This window comes from Mycetomoellerius zeteki, unplaced genomic scaffold (assembly GCF_001594055.1).
Source record: "Mycetomoellerius zeteki isolate Tzet28-1 unplaced genomic scaffold, Tzet1.0 scaffold155, whole genome shotgun sequence".
In the NCBI taxonomy this organism is placed as follows: domain Eukaryota; kingdom Metazoa; phylum Arthropoda; class Insecta; order Hymenoptera; family Formicidae; genus Mycetomoellerius; species Mycetomoellerius zeteki.
Window position 1 is genome coordinate 75965 of NW_017256500.1, and position 19499 is coordinate 95463.

At 31.5% G+C, this 19499-nt stretch overlaps 1 protein-coding gene and 1 long non-coding RNA gene across 3 annotated transcripts in view; one reads left to right on the forward strand and one right to left on the reverse strand.

Annotated features, from left to right (window-relative positions):
- Positions 1-8486, reverse strand: part of LOC108720781 (arrestin homolog) — a 66669-nt gene extending 58183 nt beyond the window's left edge. Inside the window, exons 1-2 of one of the 2 annotated variants that reach the window (XM_018444960.1) lie at positions 8004-8486; positions 6611-6777 (exon numbers count right to left, since the gene is read on the reverse strand). In XM_018444960.1, the coding sequence (XP_018300462.1) occupies positions 6611-6777; positions 8004-8096 (260 nt within the window). In that variant the 5' untranslated portion in view covers positions 8097-8486. Of the gene's footprint in view, positions 1-6610; positions 6802-8003 lie in introns of both variants that reach the window. The other variant, XM_018444959.1, reaches the window with a different exon arrangement.
- The window catches only part of LOC108720782 (uncharacterized), a 19200-nt gene continuing 1438 nt past the window's right edge, over positions 1738-19499 (forward strand). Inside the window, exons 1-2 of the long non-coding RNA XR_001936542.1 lie at positions 1738-1876; positions 16728-16731. This is a non-coding gene — a long non-coding RNA (uncharacterized lncRNA). The remainder of the gene's footprint in view (positions 1877-16727; positions 16732-19499) is intronic.

Below are 19499 nucleotides of genomic sequence, written 5' to 3' on the forward strand. Positions count from 1 at the left end.
GAAAAAAGTGAGAACAAGTCGTGTGTTCCGTAACGTGTTACATTTTTAAGAGTTCTCATTTCTAAGAGTGCGTATAAGAATAAGAAGTGAGAAATTCATGTCAATTACACATTATATGACGTTCCGCAAGTTCTCTTGCAAACGTCGTGTTTATTAAATATTTTTCATAACAGAGCAACTTTGTATCTTATATATCTTTTTACGCTCACAGTATGTGTATATATAGGTACACATACTCATGTATGTTTTTTGAAAATCTTACTTTCCATTCGATTGCTTTTTCTACTGTCGTCAGATCTCTTGGTAACACTCGAAGTTTTACATGTACTACTTGTATCATGGTTTCTCGTTTCTACTATTCTTCAGATAGGCAAGATACATGTATGCTCGAATTGTCGCAAGCATTCTGGATGTTTTGCTTCATAAATAAAAGTTTGTTGTTATACAATAAACTTAGTTGATGGTTATTATACGATGTTGCAAAAGATCTAAATCGTTGATCTTATTCGAAAGTACTGAATATTTTATCCTAAATATTTATAACTGTTATAAAAGAAATTTGTATTATAGAAATTCAGAAATGAGGATTAGCAAGAAATGTATACCTATCTCTCGATGGTGTTCTGTCGCTTAGCGCTTAGTGATATTTGAAAGATAACACTATAGTTATTAATAAGGATCTTGAATAAGTTCTCGCTGTTTTCTAACGGATAGCGTTAACAGAACTGCGTGCGTGTAGTGAAGATGGGAACACATCGATAAGGAACTACAATAAGCAAGCTTGAAATTTAGTGTTTGTCATTTCGCCGAAGTGTAAACAACTTTTTGTTTCATAGTGTTAAACATGTCGAGTTTCGTGCCAACAAAAGAGTATTTGCGGGGAATTTTACTGCACCACTTTATTAAAAAAAAATCTGCAGCTGAAGCACACAGAATTCTTGTTGAGACTTACGGCGATCATGCTCTGTCGGAAACAATATGCAGAGATTGGTTTAGATGCTTCAAAAATAATTATTTTGACGTTGAAGATAAAGAACACTCTGGCGCACCGAAAAAGTTTGAAGACGAAGAATTTGAGGCATTACTGCATGAAGACTCATGTCAGACGCTAACTGAACTTGCAGAATCATTAGGAGTTGATCACACAACAGTTTCGAAACGTTTGAAATTATTAGGAATGATTCAAAAGCAAGGACATTGGGTGCTGTACGAGTTGAAGCCAAGAGACGTCGAATGGCGTCTTTTCATGTGTGAACAACTGCTTTAACGGCAGAAAAGGAAAAGGTTTTTGCATCGTATCGTGACTGGCGATGAAAAGTGGATACACTACAATAACCCTAAACGTAAAAGATCGTGGGGTAAGCCCGGCCATGCATCAACATCGTCGGCAAAGCCGAATATCCATGGTTCGAAGCTTCTGCTCTGCATTTGGTGGGATCAGCTGGGTGTAATTTATTATGAGCTGCTCAAACCGAACGAAACCATTACGGGAGCTCGCTATCGACTACAATTGATGCGTTTGAGCCGAGCATTGAAGGAAAAACGGCCGCTATACGAGCAGAGACACGACAAAGTGATTTTGCAACATGACAACGCACGGCCACATGTTGCACAACCGATGAAACCTATACTTGGAAACGCTTAAATGGGAAGTCCTATCCCACCCACCGTATTCACCAGACATTGCCCCTTTCGATTACCTGTTCCGATCGATGGTACATGGCTTGGCTGAGCAGCACTTTCATTTTTATGATGATGCCAAAAAATGGGTCGACTCTTGGATAGCCTCAAAAGACATGTCGTTTTTCCGACGTGGAATTCAAATGCTGCCAGAAAGATGGGAAAAAGTAGTGGCTAGCGATGGACAATACTTTCAGTGACATGTTTTTTACGACTTTTTAAAAATAAAGCATTACTTTTCACGGAAAATCAGCGAAAATTTATTCAAAATTTTTTTTTTAATTCTTTAAATCAAACAAAATATTTCTTATCGATTTTTGGATGCTAAAAACGATGACGTAAGTTAAATTGCACTAGCACGTCAGGTTTCCAAAATAATTAAGACTAAAAATGTGCAAAAATGGTTTTTTTTCGCGCATTTTAACTTTTTTGTAAAAAAGATAACGTTATTTTGAAATTCTGATCAGAAGTCATAAATGTATTATTTATCCCCTGTAAAATGCACTTTTTTCAAATTTCAATCTTACTTTTTAGCTATGTTAAGAAAGATGGATGTGCTGGAATTTTTTGGCTTGCAACATCATACACATATTTTCAGCATTCAAAAATCTATAAGAAACATTCGGTCCGGTTTAAAGTAATTTTTTGTTGTGAACTAGTTGTAATCGTTTAATTAAATTAATTCAAGTAAAGTGATTTAATAAATATAAACAATAAATAACAAGAGCATACACCACACGCAGGATATTCGTGGCGCAATGTCATATATTAAAAATTTTTACGTTAAAAGCATCAGTAATAAAAATATTTAATTAAATTAATTTAATTTAATATTTTTATTACTGAAATTGGTTTTTTTTAATTATTAGCGTTTTATTTTTATGTTGTAGAGAAACGTCCTGTTAAGTTTTTGTTTCTTTTTGTTCTGTTAAATAGTCAAAAATAGAATGCGTATTTTTGTTAACCGTAATGAGTTTCCTGTTTTAGCTTCTGTGTTTTTTCCTCTATTAGTGATACTACTGTACCCGTCGAGGTTGAATTATGCGTACCGTATAAATCTGCATACATTTTGATGTTTGTTGGCACTGCTTCATTGCAAGCGGCGTTTAGCTTATAACGCATAAGACTAATGAAACTAGCGGTGCTTAAATAATATATATTGAAATTAACGACGCGATAATAAACAAATATCGTATTATTAGCGGTAACGGTATTGAGAACATTATTCAACTAACTTGTATATTTTGTCGATAATTATTTTGCAATAATCAATGCCAGCAGTGTAATTGAATATAAATTCATCTCTGTGTATCTGTTAACATTAAAAGTATGACCTTTATTTATAAATGCATAAATATTAAGCGGATGGAAATATTGTACAAAATTTTTAATGAAGTATAATTTATAGATTTATTTTCAACATCGAGTTTAAAATTACGATGATATAACGAAGAAAATTATTTTATATTTTCTTTCGCGTTACTATTGCTTTTCCGCTTTCAATAATTACATCCCATCAATGTTTTCTCTTAACGTCTACAAGATATGAAAATCCCGTATAATGAAAATCTCGAGATTATAGTTAATTTTATAATCTCCCCCCCATGGCGGATTATAAATTTATTAATATACCACGAGATTTGGTATATTAATAAATTAATCGTATTTAAAGAAATCTCGTTTAACGTGATGTTACGGCGTTAACGTCGTTGCGTTTATCACATACCAAGCTGAATTCTATTTTATCGATTACGTAAGCGATATCCATCTCTTCGAATCTGGGATTTTTGCAAATCCGTAAATCGTTTCGACACTTCCAATTTAGATGCATATTTCACTAGTCCCCGTATTTATTACGCCGATACCATAGTGTAGATATCGTCGACTTTTTCAATTTAACCTGGATGGCCGACAACAGAAATGCGCAAAATCGCGTGTTGTTTTAGTACAATGCTTAAATTTCAATTTATACTCGGTCGTCGCGAAGCTTCATAGCCGCGTATGAATTAATTAGCTTGTTATAATTAACTAACAGTTTATTCTGTATTTTGACGAAAACACATTAATAAACTCGCTAAAGGCTGCAAGTTGAACATCAATTTAAATCACTCTGTTGGAAAAGTAATTCTGTTGGAGAAATGCTTCTATAGATGATTTTATTGATATTTATGAATTCTATTTACATGCTACGGATTCTTAATCTGCATAATAATTCTTTTATTTATCATTTCTTTGTGAAATTGTACAGTTGCAATAATACATTTTATTTTTTCCACTATTTAGTTGATATAAAGAAAAATAATTTTGTAATTTTTCGAAATTTTCGTTATTTTTTTGTAGAAAATGTTATTTATTTAATTTTTATTATTTTGGCTTGGTTTAAATTAACATTTTTCAGTAGAAAGAAATACATGAAAGACATAAAATATCATATTAAATATCATATTTTATCCAACGTTGCTTCGAAAGAAAGGTTTTTATGAATATTTTGTAAAATATAATGATTTTACTATAACATTTTGAACATTCTCGAAATTATTTACTTCTTATGAATTAATTATTACAAACTATATAATGGAATATTTAATTTTCATTTCTATTTAGCTCGAGATCGAGTTTCAGAAAGTTAAAAACAGTGATTATCTTTTTGAGTTAAGACTCAGCATGAATATAATCGTATGCAGAATACGTGAATGTATAATCTGGATGTTCATATTCAACATTTGCTATGATTAAATACATTCAACTTGCAACTGACTAAATGAAAACATTGTTCTACACTGAAATAAAAAAAGAGTTGCATTAATTAGAATTTTAAATTAAAAATAGACAAATCGGAATTTTCTGGTTGAATTTATTATAATTCTAGTTGCGATAATCAAAACTTTGATTGGTGTGATCAAAATTTTCTGGTACGTACATTTTCAATCAGAAATTTTTTTCATTTTTCATTTCTTCGTCCTTTTTTTCGTACTCTTATCTAATATTCGATAATCTCTATACGTATTTTATAAGGTGCTTAAAAGCATCATTTTGTCTTTGTTTAATATTTGATAGACAATAATGATAAACTGATGCTTACAGCGTGTGAACGTGAAAACGGAATGCATAATGAAGCATATTCTATTGATGAAATAACAAATATTATATAAACTATAAAGCTCTAATTTTAAGCTCTAAAGCTTCTAAGCTCTAAAGTTCTAAACTATAAACTATAAACTAATAAAGCTCTGAAGAGAGAATATAAAAAATCAGAAAAGAAATTTAATTAATAATTTATCTATTGATTGATTTCTTGATTTGTTTTATATATAATGTTTCAAATATTAATTAAAGAGGACTTTATATGATTTGCTATTGTATTCTTGTGATAGAGGTATAGTATTACCATACACAAGGGTCTATTAGTCTATTTTAGTCATCGAATCGTGTAACTTCGATAGTTGCAAATTTCGCGACTAAGATCATTGAGCGATCAGAATTAATTAATCCGATAACATGTAAGTGCATAGGTACGTGAATGTATTAAGGATTTTGAGGCCGTGGCGCGTGTGGACCTAATGCTCTGATACCATCTCCGAACCTCTCAAATTTCCCAGCATAATTATTAGATATAAGATCGTATAAAATCGTTTGTAGAATCTAGCAATGAAACATGGTCTTTACGATGCTTGACATTGCTTTACGTGAAATTCAATTTAATTTGAAGTAGTTTTATACTTTAATTCAGTAGATTGAATGTCAGTTATTTTAGAAATATTAAACGGTATTTGTTTCTTTTTAAAATACAAATGTTAATTTCACTTTCTCTCTCTCTCTCTCTCTCAGCGGCTTAGTAATATAATTTACTAATATTTTATAATTTTATTATGCAATTTAAATAAAAGTTAATTATATTTTTGTGTTGTTGTAATCATGTTTATTATTGATATTTATTTATAGTATTAAACAATAAATATTTAACAAAATTAATTAATATGAAATTAATTACCTAATGCAATTAGAATAATTGATGTCTTTGTTACATTGAATATGAGTTGTGTATTATAGACTTAACGTGCCCTGAATTTGTGCGTAACTTAATCCTATCTATCAATTAGTCATATTGACATACCGAATTGTGTCAGTCCTATTTTTGTACGATCATATGACACGTATCTTGAGAAGATTGACTGTTTGTAACTTCCCAAAGTTCCCGTCAAGGAAAAATATCGCTGTGGAAAAAGTTCACGATAGCGCGACTTTTCTTAAAAGCTTTCTTCAGTCTACTATTTGTCATGACGTTGTAATCAATCTATTATGTCGCATCTCCAAATATATGTACATATAATGCTAGTTGTTATTAAATAGATCACCGTTAAATTATCATAATTATTGAATCTTGGAAACTTATTATTGTTTTAATATTTCGGGAAATAAAAATTATTCGAGATGGTAAAAGTTCCGATTAGGGGACCCCCTCTCAATTGTGCCCATTTGCAGGGGGGAGGGGGGGGGTGAGAGTCGAGGGTGAGATTCGCGCGCCCCTTTGCAGGGGGGAGGAAGGTACCACCAGGAAGGGCCTACGGCCCACCCCCTCCCGTACTCACCCCGTCGATAGAGTCCCTCCCGTGTGTGTGTGTATGCATATGTGTGTGTATTTATTTTAAAGTACAGAATTTTTGCGATATATAGTAAAACTTTTTTTGTTAATAACTTTTTAACGAAGGACGAGCGACGGCTAAAACCTGTTGAAGGTTACTCAGGGTCATGACCTTGACAATATATGTCAAGGTCAAGGTCATTGGAGGGAGTCCCCTAATCGGAACTTTTACCCTCGAGATAAATATGCTCGCTTTGAAGATGTAATATCTGATTGTCAATAGTATTGTTAAAATTTTCAAGAAACAAGACATTTCCGGTTCGATTTATTGAAGGATCGCGTGCTCACCTGTCACCTCGTGTGTCAGTCTGCTGTATTTGCGGTTGCATCTGTATTTGTAATTCTTGTGCTCGATTCGATTTTGTCTCTACCCGATGATTGTTCTCGTCTTCTTTCTCATCCGTCCTATCGTTTTTCGAATCGCAGTTGTCCACCGTAATGTTCCTACGTTCCACCTGTACAAGAAAATCCGAGGGAACCTGTAGAATTACTTCTCATTTAATTTCCTGACACGAGTACAGCACGTTAAGAAAATTAACTGAATTCATGCTGACTTCTAATTTTAGATTCATGTCAAGTTAACAATTACAATGTAATAAGTTTTATTTAGATATTCTAGTTACATATATATATTTTATGTATGTATATAAATAGAAAACACTTTAGAATAAAGTTGTATTTTTTAATGAAAAATTACAAACTTAGTAACTGTACTAAAAACTTTTCCATTATATAGGGGAAGTCCGAGTGACTTGACTATGAGAGACCATATTAAACTATTTCAAATTTCTCATTTAAATTTCGTGCAAAGTGCACGGTTATCAAGCCGGCAACTATTTGTCATGTTTCGAGAAACGTGAAATCAAAATGGCACGATCCATACGTCGCGGTTTGACAACTGCTTGAAATGAGATATTTGAAATAGTTCAACTCTCCCATATGATCAAGTCTCCCGGATTCCTCTTACTTTTTTTGGCGATTTTTAAAGAATTTTAAAGCGTTAAGAATTTATATTACTTCCAAATTTTAGCAATGGAAATGATAAAAGATTAACAGAAGAAGAAGCAGAAATACAAAATAGTACAATAATTATGTCTCTTTTATTAAAAATAAATATTAAATTTTTTTTTAATTTATGAGCTACATTCTGTCAATTATTAAATTATTAAAATATTAAATTTAATAAATAATTATGATACAAATTTGGACCGATAAGAATAAATCTAAATAGATAAGAGAAATTTTATATTCGCGTTCAAAGTGGATTTAAATATTTCTGTATGAATTTATTTATATATCTGATTCTTTTTCGAAATCTTTTTCGATCTTGAAACAGTCATAAGCAGTACCAGAGTAATAATATCATTTATTAAATTGACAAACAGTTTAATAATTTTTATGCTAATAAACATTTTTATTAGAATATTAATTATAATATTAATATGTTAATAAGAATCTTAAATCTACAAATAATTTATTGCGAAAAATATTTTAAATTTGACTTTCACGTATATTTCTCATTTTGACATTTTAGGTTTCTATTTTATTTCGTATTTTTGCTTTCTTCTTTAACGAAATATTGACGATATTGACGTCACATTTCCAAGTGAGGACAGTTGTAATTTGCAATTTCCTCGTTATTTCATTCGCATTCTCCGGCGGAATTAATTATAATACTTACCGTGTTAGGATACAGCTCTTTTCGTTGCTCCTCGTCGTCGGATTGAACCACGATGGCTTCACTTGGTGTGACATGACTGCCGTTTTCCGCCATCTCTTCGTCCTTTCTCGTTTTAGTACGGCCACAGCAGAGGCCCAATAAGCAATACACGATCACGCACACACTCTCTTGATTTCGTTCACATACACCACTTACACGCGCTACGGCTTTGACTGAAGCTTTTTATTTGTGTTTTGCTCAAACGACGTAATACCACATTTTTATCAGAATTGCTTTTTGCTGTTTTCACGGAGCATAGTTTCGCGCTGGATCATTCCGTTCGTTTTGAATTTCCTTCATAGAATTAGATCTGATTTCGGTGATCTTCGCGTGGCAGGAAATAGGAATATCCTGAACACTCGAATCGATGAAAGGGCTCGTGTCAAGGTTCTGTTAGTATACCTAACTGATCGTTATACACGTGTTCTATTAAAGTTCTGCTACGTAAATTTGATAAAAGAGAGAGTATTGGATTGGACTGGTAGTGAGTGAAAAAAATATTCTTTTTAAAACTTTATGTTGCTTTCTCTTTTATCCAGATATTGTGTGAATTCATGAAATACTGTGTAAAGATAACAAGTAAATACATATTTCAAAAAAGTAAAAGGAACAAATCAAAATCTCCAGAAATATATTTTCGTTAATCAATTTATTTGCTAATAAAATCTAATTAATTTGATTTTAAACATATATGGCGACGCTTTTTCTCATTGCAAAAATTTCTTTATTACTTTCTTATTTTTAGTAAAAAAAAAACTATGATTCAGCAAATATTTGATATATTTTTACTTAGACATTTATATAGAATCTAAAATAATAGAAAGAGTGAAGAAATTAATAGAAAATAAATTATAAATTTATTTGACAAATTATCACTGTTTTATAATTTTGAAAGTTGACTATGATATTTTTTATATCACTTTTTTTATAACAATGATATTTTATGTAAGAAACTATATTTGAATCTTCATTTACATAACATTTTTATTAATGTCTATTTTCAAAATTAATTAATTCTGACGTTTAATAAAACATTAAAAAAGCTAATGGTTAGAACGTATGTCACAAAAACTCTATAAAATGAGCCGATCGTACTCAAAACTTGGATTAAGAAAGTTAAGCGAAGAAATTTCTCGACTTTTAGTGACGGTTAATAAGAACTTCCTTTTCTTGTTCGAATAGTGGATAATAAGATTCCTCCGCAATTCTTTGCGCCCAATAATTCTCTTCGTATAGAAATTAAATGCTTATGGAAGAAGTTTAATTATTTATATCCACAGCTAAGTGGTATCTTTTAGATGAGATTGTTCTACCGTAATATATTCACATTAGGTATAATTTTTTAAATTTCATAAATAAATCGAACAAGGACTCTTAATATTAAATAAGAGAAAAAGTAAAACAGGATATTAGAGGAATCAGTACGGTAATTAGTGCGCAAATCTCGTGAAATATATTAATTTAATAGTTGATTATCATTAGCAAAACATACAATATTTAAAAGCCGTCTATGCGTTTTAATTTACTTTCGAATCATTTTCAACGGAAAGATGAATAATAAGAAATTGATTTCGTGCTTAATTGTATGCGAATGTACAACAGTCTAAGATTAGCATTATCAGTCTATAAAGAAAGAGTCAAAATTTTTATCCATTTCAATATTTTATTTTTAATTTTTTTTCCTTTTCCATATATGTTTTTTATTCTCATTTTAATTTCTGTTTAAATCATAATTATTGGAATTAAATTTTAATTATAAATCAGAAAATTTTCAGAATTATCTTGCTTATTATATGTATACAAATTAAATGATATCCATTTTGATCATTTTAAAATAGTTATCCAATATATAATTATTTCCATAAACGATAAGATATTTAATTAATAAGGGTAAATATAATAACGTGTTGAAAGCATCTCCGATGAATTATGCCGCTATTCGACTCTATTAATTAAAGATCTTTACGCGATATCTGACTTCGACTGACATTAAATTTCGTGTTCGGGTCGAGAAAATCCATTAGTATTCAGCGTCAGTATTCGAAGATGTCTAACTGATGATAATATAACTATGAACAATACAGTTAAGAGTTTTCAATGAATTGAACTGCATGTAGAGTTACTTAGATAACGCTTCTAAATTTATCTGACTATCCCTAGTGACTTATCAACGTAATCTGTGTATATGATAGCAATTGAAGATACATGCTGTGATCAATAGGATCGATAATAACGTAAGATAACGATAGCAATATGTCATGAATTTAATTAGTTATGAAAAATCAGAAACGCAGTAATGACTACGCATGCATCACTATTGAATTTTAATTTGAATGATGAGAGAGAGAGAGAGAGAGAGAGAGAGAGAGACACGTATCCTTATAATGTTAACATCATGTATACAAATTTTACGTACAACATATATATAAAAATATTTTTATTTAAATAAAGATTGTTTTATTTGAGTAAAATATCAAGACACTTTTATTTATAATGAAATAATAGTAGTCGAAGAGAGAAAATAAAATAATATTTAGATAAGAAGTATTTTAAATGAATTTTTACAGAAGTATTTTAACAAGTATTTTAAATGAATATTTTACATATATAAAATGCAACTTAAAAACTACTTGGAAAACATATAATATTAAAAAGATAACTTGCGCAAGAGATCTCATGAAAAAATATATAAATGTGTGTTATTTGAATCGCTTTGAAGCTAAATATAGTATTCGTGGAAAATGTATAGAAAACTGGTGCCAACGTTCAAAATGAGATTATTCAGACTGTTTCGAGAGCAGAATTAATTTTAACCCAGTCTAATTTACAAAAGTAATATATAAAAATTATACAGCATAAAATGAATAATACAAATTGTAGCAAGTCGTATAAATAACGGAAAAATATAAGTAATGAGAAATATATTTTTTATCGTGTAATTTATTTCTCCATTTACTTTGCTTATCCATTTTGATGAATTCGATATTTCGACATGAAACGCTGTAGAAATAATTTTTACTTTTATATTACTTATTTTTTTCAATAATAAACGCGTTTTCCTTTTTTTTTTTTTGAACATTGCAATCTGCGATAAATTCTCTTTTTCTTTATGATTTATATTGATATCAGCAAGAAATCTGAAAGAAAATTTGCGTAGTAATGCCGAAGTTTGTGAAAATCATGTGGATGTAATTTGGCACTAGATACGATACTATGGTACGATACTATGCTACGATATGCATTTCAGTTGCAGATTTCATGAAATTGTGCTTTCATACGTATTCCTTTATGTCAGAAAGTCCTTCTGATCCGGATCTCACGGTACTTCGTACTTAATACCCGAGTACAGCTTCGAGATAATCAGATTATTTTGACAGATTGTGTTCATCGTTTTATATACAATATGTGTGTGTTTTATATATATAAGGAACTTCTATATATGTGTAACATTTAATTATAAATTCACAAAAAATAAAGAAAAAGTATGTGTGAAAGACGCGATTTTTTTAAAGATACACCGCACGTTCAACGTTGGTCGGAGTTCATGAAAGTTATCAGAGATTATATTAAACATAAAGTTTACTTAATTAAAATCGTAATATCGCAGTATTCTGTATAAGATGAGGATGAAATGTTATAGTTTTTACAATGCAGCGCAACAAAAAGCCTTGGTCAATTAAGTTTCTCTAACTGTTTTTTATAGCATAATTTTTCCTTTAGAACGCGTATTTCGATAATAGACAATGAAACATGTATATAAACATGTATGTATGTTATATAAACAATGTTAAAAAGAAATAACAATTTATTCAAATGATGAATGATTCGACGTCGTGTTTTTATCACATATGTCACCGTGCTCTTTGAAATAGGGCGATATATAAGAGAGATGGTAGAAAGTTTGCTATACTATATTTGAAGAAGTTAAAATGACCTGACGATATCGGAAAAGTAATCGACTGAGGCAGTAATAACCCGTTCGTTCGAAATCGCATAAATAAAAAGGATCTCGAAGGATGTTTGCGGTAAAGCTTGTTAGGGCGGTATTCGAACTCTTTAATTTTGTGCTACCCACTTTGCGGGGAATGTGAACCGACTTTAATTACCAGTTTATTCATTAGTAACAGTTGTCGAGTTTCGATGAGCATGCGGATAGGTAAACGTAAATCTCGTATTGCCGAGAACAACATTACGGCTGCGCCGACGTTCGAGGAGTTTCAAACTCGTTTAAATAACTTTTCCATTGTCGTCCGCACATACTAACGCGCAATAGGAATTGCGCGAAAATATTTTTATGTGATTATGAAAAGACGTAGCTGCCACTCATGGTTACGTTCAGCAGAAAAAACAGCTTTGTTGTAAAATTCTTTAATTTGATTGGTCTTGCCTTTAGTTCCTCAGTGGATCTAAAAAAATATAAATTAATCGTGTTTTAAAGAATTTTATAACAGTAAAGCTGCTTTTTCTGCTAAACGCAACCAATATTGATTGATGCTTTGTGCGACGAACAGTAACTTCTATAAGACAATTGATTATAATATTTATGTCATTGTTTACGATTAATGCCCAATTTCTTCACCTCTAGATAATTTTATCCAGGAGATATCTCCCAGATTACAATGGAGATATTTCCTGGATAAAGTTATCGCAACTTATCTGAAAGTGAAGAAATTAGGCATAAGCTGGTAAAACGATGAGTTGAAAAAACGGTAGCGTTATCTTGATAAGAAAGAGAAAATCGCGGAAAGGGGATGACAATTTCTTTTGGAGTAAATATGGTCCCGATCGTATCGTCATATAAAGGTTATCAAATTTAGAAAATAGGAAAGATTATATGAAGCGATTCTGTTTGTGATTTTCTCTTAAATTTTAGGAGTGTACTTTAAGAGTATTATTTTATGTTACCTGAAGGACGACGCTAATTAAATATTTGGTTGACGCAAAAAAAGAGAGAAAAGAGAGAAGAGAGTTTTGACATTAAAAGAAATCTGCTCTCTTGAAATATCAAGAGAAAATTTTATTGCTTATTTGCCCTCATCGCGGAATTCCGTGCATTACATCATCCTGACTACGCAATTGAACTCCACCGCGAAATCCATCTTCATCGTGCACTACTTTGGACGCATTATATGGATCACCATTGACTTCGAAATAGCAGTTTTAAAAATAAACGGCGTTTATTCGAGAACCGTGCTGTGCATGCGTGTATTGTACTTTTTTAGAAAAACAAAGCACTTTCTTTTAGTTTCGACATCGAAAGTCATTAGAACTTGATCGATGGAGTTTGGAAACAAATGGAAACCAATTTAATTAAAAAAAATATATATCGTTACGAAATTTTATTTGAATAAACGAACTTTATAAAAATCATGAAATATAAGTTTTTCATTATAGATATAAGTTTTCTTTGCTCTTTGTAAATAAATTTTAATTGTTGTTTAACTTTAATTTGATTGATTCGATCGATTAATTGTGTAATAGATATGTGGATTTACGAATGGAGATTATTTAGATTGTTAAGAAAAATAAATTTTAACGAAATTTGGATTATTTGGAGAAATGGGACTTACGAAAATTATAAGATGGAGGTTTCTAAACTTATTTCTTGTGAGAGAGCAAAGATGTATTTGCTTTAATTCATAAGTGCTCAATATGATATTAACTGTGTAATGAAATATCACTTTGCAAGGTAACATTATGAATATGTATTGTGACAATATACAATGACCTAGATAATTCGTCGATTGATGCGATATATGATCCCAAAAAATATTTCTTCAAGTTTACCAATGTCACAAGCATATTACGAGAAGGTTGCCATGAACGATGATTTACGATCGCAATAAAGGAAGAGAACGAGCTGAGGTTGCGCCAAGTGCATTGTGGAATTCGTCACGTTGATCAAGCTTAAAAGATTAAATCACACAAACGTATTTCTGTACCGATTATAAATCGAATTTGCGCAGAAATTGTGTTTTTCCGCGCGTAAAATGAGGTAACTTTAATCTTGCCGCAAATATTCGATACATGCCGATTTCAATATTTTGCAACATTTATTATCATAGTTATACATTATGCAATGTAGATTGTAAAATCATCGTGAAACTTCTAGCGTGAAATTTGTCGTTCAACAATGTATTAAGAATTTAACACTACCTCGTTAACTTTTTAATTATGATTGCATAAATTTTCATAACGTGATATTTATATGAGTATTTTTTTACTGCGCAGTAAAAATAATGCGCTGTTATATATTTACTTGAATTTGAGCATGTTAAGTATAAAAAAGAAAAAATTCTAAGAACTGTGTATGCGTTTACACTTCAGGTAAATACGATTTTATATGATGGTTTACAGAATAATTATGAATTATAAAAATAGTGATTACTCATCAGCCTTATTATTTATGTAACAAGGTCAGTTTGATTTGAAAGGTGACATTAGCACAGCGTTCGTATTATTTTATGTAAGAATAGAACCATATGATGAAACGGGACGCAATGTGTAACAGAAATTTGATCAATATTTTCTCGTAATATAGATACATAATAGTAATTATGATGTTTTCCGCATATAAACTACTGTAGCGAAATAACTTGCGCGACATACAAACTCATATCCATATTACTATTTATATTGTCTAAACTACTATAGATGGTAATGCACGTAATGCGTTGATGAAAATAATAAAGTGAAGTCAGTAAAGAAGTAGGACACCGGCTTTGATGGCAAAGTACTGGTGACACAGACAATGTCACGTTGCAATCAAGATGTTAAATATCTAATCCTAACATCGTGAAGGTTATCCTATCCTATCGATCTCGGTTAATTATCGTTTTATTTACCTGTCTTGATAAGCGCCGTTTAACAAAAGATTAATTTTCGCGTTTAACAAAAGAATAATTTTCCTTTTAGCAGTTTCTACAAATGGAAATACAAGGAATATTTACCGAAGTTTTCTTGTTGTTTGGTAATCCTTTTCTTTCTTAAAATAACTTTAAGAGAAAGAAGCAAGATACGAAAGTTTTGCAGTGAAGGTTGGCCATTTCCTTGTACGGGGGGCATATCACAAAAGACGTTTTCATGGCTGACATTTGGTCTTCACGACGTAGAAAAGAACAATAAATCGGACTTCGGTAGATCAGACAAAGGGCACAAGTCTATTTGCTGGTTCGTCGGTGCACACGTATGTGCACATATACAGCATGTAATTCCGCTCATGTAATCTGCTTCATTCGATTGCATTATCCTTTGCGTGGACTATCGACTTTAAAATAACGGATCCTCTTTCAAACACGAAGCTATTATTGTCTCATAATTGTTTCTCGAGTCAATTACGTCTATTTTTATATTTTATTCGAATTTTACGTCTATTTTTATATTTTTTTCGAATTTTACGTAAGTTACCAAACAAAAAATTTAAATAAAGCTGTATTTCAATAAAACTAAACTATATAAACAGGAAAATTTTTAATGAATATGTGTACTCAAACATTATTTTAATTAGTGCAATTAGTATATAGTATAATTTTGCAAACACACTGCAAGTTGCAACCTGCTACCTGCGTTCTGCATGCTATGTATTATAGATCGAGCTTTATAGAGGTTATGAGAATTTATACTAATACTTGTACTATCTTCGCTCTAAGAGACTTGGAAGAGACTTTTGTACTTATTTACTTATGTATAAAACTTATTTAAAATTCAATTAAAGAAAATTTCATTTAAACTTCAATAAAATATTTGTAATACGAAATGTAACAGTTTTCGAGGATTTTATGGAATGTTTCAAAGAAGTGCGATGAAGTTTTGTTTATTCCAAGCTTCTTACCTTTTTCCTATATATTATGCATCTTCATACTGCATGTTGCACTCAAAATTTTGTGAATTCTTTAGAACTAAACTTCACGCGAGAGTGCATTTTCCAATCTTCTGTATATCTAAAAATAGTAAGCACTTTATTACAGAGTACTTTAAAGCTTTGTTTACATCTACATGACCTAGTCAGATTATGATATTCTGCAATGTAAACTATACATGATGCAACAGGCCGCGTTATTCGTCTGGGATCGATTTTACGATCTCTGCGTTATTGCGTAATTATAGAAATTGTCGAGCGGTGAATTTATAGTAGTAAGCACCAAGAATTGAACGTCATTGATCGGAATAGTAAACATTATTAATGATGCAAAATACCGTACTTTCTATAATTATCGCATTCCGAAAATTCAACGTCACTACACGATTTTTTTAAATTGCTCACGGTAAAGTTGAAAGAAATTCAACCAATCATTTTGCCTCGAAAAGGCGACGACATTTGGATTTGCGAGCGTTTTTTGTCATGGCACACGAAATTGAGGAAGTTCGTGGAATAAGTTAGATTAGGCTGGAATTATGTAAACTCCATCTTGAGAATTCATCGAGAAACAACGAGAACAAACAAAACCTGAAACTAGCTTGACCGCGATTTGGTAAATATAACAGCATTGAATTGCACAAACGAGACGCAAAGCGTATTCATCGTCCAGTCAAGGATCAAAGTGCACTTGCTCCAACGACGATATAAATTACGCAATCATTATGCATTCATTATTGCTGATCGACTGGTTATTCCTTTCTAACTGCAACATTGAAGCAAATATTTTCCCAAAATATCCCCTTTTTAAAATATCACAAATAGGTCAGATAAGTTCGGCTATTTTTAATTTAGATCCACTAAATCTATCTTTGTATTAATTGAATAGTGTGAGTGTCTATATTATTCTAAAAAAAAGAATCGCGCGCGCGATAAATCAAATTTGTGAGAGTATATGGATCATAAATTCTTTGAGATTCACAGATTTAAGTAGATTGTAACTCACATATTTACGTAAGAAATTAAATGAAAAAAAAAACAGCAGTAATGTTTTTCTGATATATGAACGTATATATTAAAGTCCTATTTATTTGTTTCCTAATTATAATTAATAATATAAATATCATCCTTAATAAAAAATTGAAAAAAATAAGGATAGCATTCTGTTTACATCATAATTAGGAAACGAACAACTTTACGCACATGTCTTCACAAAAATCACAAAAATCTTACTGCTGTTTTTTTTTTAATAAATCGGAAATGGTTATTAAAATGTAAAATTTACAGAGTTGTGAGTGGATAAAAAATATCATTAGCACATTGTTTAATGCTGATCACGATATGTACAAGCTCTCAACTTGAATAATGCTTTGTTGTTCTGTATCATTCTATAATTACAGGTCGCTTTTAGAAGGTTTTATCATGTTAAATGAATTTAACGTCAATGTTAAATCACTTGATATTTTATTCGCGCAAAACGACGGGCTATTTATGCAACTTATTAAAAATTAAAAATTAATTATAACAATCACCGACCGCGTGGAAAGCGTCGCGTTGTCCCATTTTCGCATATGCGAATACTTAATGGTCATTCCATTTGAATAAAACCTATTCTCGTCCATATACCGGGAATGCAGTCGGGTAAAAATGGCGAATTAATGATAAAATATACGCCGTAATATAGCGAGCGAATCAATGCCGATTATTCATTCGACTCCGAGCTAATAGGACGCAGTATTGCGCGCGAGTCGTTTTACTCACGAATACTGTCTACGACGTTAGCATCGAGGTATCATGTCGCAATACGACCGACAACTCAGCGAATCACCGGAATGTGTTAAAGACGGGCCATAAATGCCAAAAGACCGTTTACGATCGTATCGATTCAGGAAAGAAGAAAATAATAGAAAAGCTTTTTTCATTTGTTCCTTTACTAATAGTATGATATCGCGATCCGGTAAATTTTTCTCAAAGCGTTCTTTAAAAATTCAAGTGCGTCACATGTGTACCCACGCTTGAATCTTATATTAACAGTTTGTTATTCTCATTGTCAGACAATCCTCTTTAATGTATACTGTCAGGATATTCAGCACATTTCTACGTTGTTTGAATAAGGATATTGATATAGCTCTAACAAGGTTAGAACTCCACTATAGACGTGCTGATCTCTATATTTATTTGGGACGGAAAGAAGACGACGATTCATGATAAGATCTTTCTTCTCCTATATCTCTACCTTGACATTAGAGGCTCTCACCTAAATAAATCTCACCCTAATTTTTCCTAGTCTTTGAACTTTACGCGATAAATTTTCTTCGTTTTTCTCTCGTCGTGGAAAAAAACAATCCTAACACACAACGATATTTCCGCGTGATGTCGTTCTCCGTTTCACTCAAAAGTTATTAAGCAGCGGAGCGAGTACCGTTCGGAATCGCTTAGGTCGTGAAAAGTAGTAGAACTCGACGTTGCGCCCGACGTCCGTCGTGTAACACGGCTCGCCGTCTACTGACGCGTTCAACGCCAGGCGTCGCGACGCGAATAGGGCGCAACGCTAATCGGCGTCAAGTTACTCCACGATGCCGGCGGTGCGTGGAAACGTGAAAACCTTTTGCACGCATCTCAATATTCTCGACGTGTTCACCGATGAGTTTATCCTCAGTGGAGTCGTCGGAAAACGCCGGAGCTTTACTTGTACGTACCGTCATCGTCGGACAAACGATTCTCGTTAACTCCCGGCTACGTCGAAATGATCAGGTTAACGAGCTAGGCGCGTTTGTCGTGGCAAGTGATTATAATTGTATATCGCTTTTCATCAACCCGTATCTCCTGTACTGTGTTATTTGATTAAATTTTCGCCGTTATCATAGCGAACTTTATCAGAAAAAATTACGACATTTTATATAATTAATAAAGTTAGCGCTTATTTTTGCGCTACGATTCCATATTGGAATGTTAAATTAGTATTTACGCAATTTATATTTATTTCAACTTGAAGCATGTATTGTTGGTTTGCGTGCTTAACATTTGATGAAGGAATATTAATTATTTTCATTATAAATTGTTTTGTGACAAACACTGTTTGGACGCAGTGCAAACTAACTTTAGTTAGTTACACATGAATAACATAATCATAAATAATGCATTATTAATTGATGTGTTATTGATGCAGTATATCGTTGCTGGCAAAAGCTTGCTAACATTTTTTAAATATTAATATAAAAATGTTGTATATATATATATATACACATACATACATATAATATAATTTGAAATTAACATCAAGAAACAATCCAAAAATGTTTATAAAGCAAGAAAATTGTTTTTATTGATCACCGATGAATATTATGTAGATGTATGAGCTCGAAGTTTAAAGCTCTGTATAGGCAATTATTTTTTATAAAAATATTTTGAATAATTTGGAAAAAGAAACCTTGAATATTTATTTTGAGTCACTAGTTTCTCGTGTAGTTTGAAAACAAAAACTTAATTTAATTATATCTCCAGGATTTTTTCTATAATATAGGGTAACTCCGGCAAATACGCCGCGCTGGGATTTACGCCGCAGAAGTCAGAAAAAAATAGAAGGAGTGGGGGTAATTTTC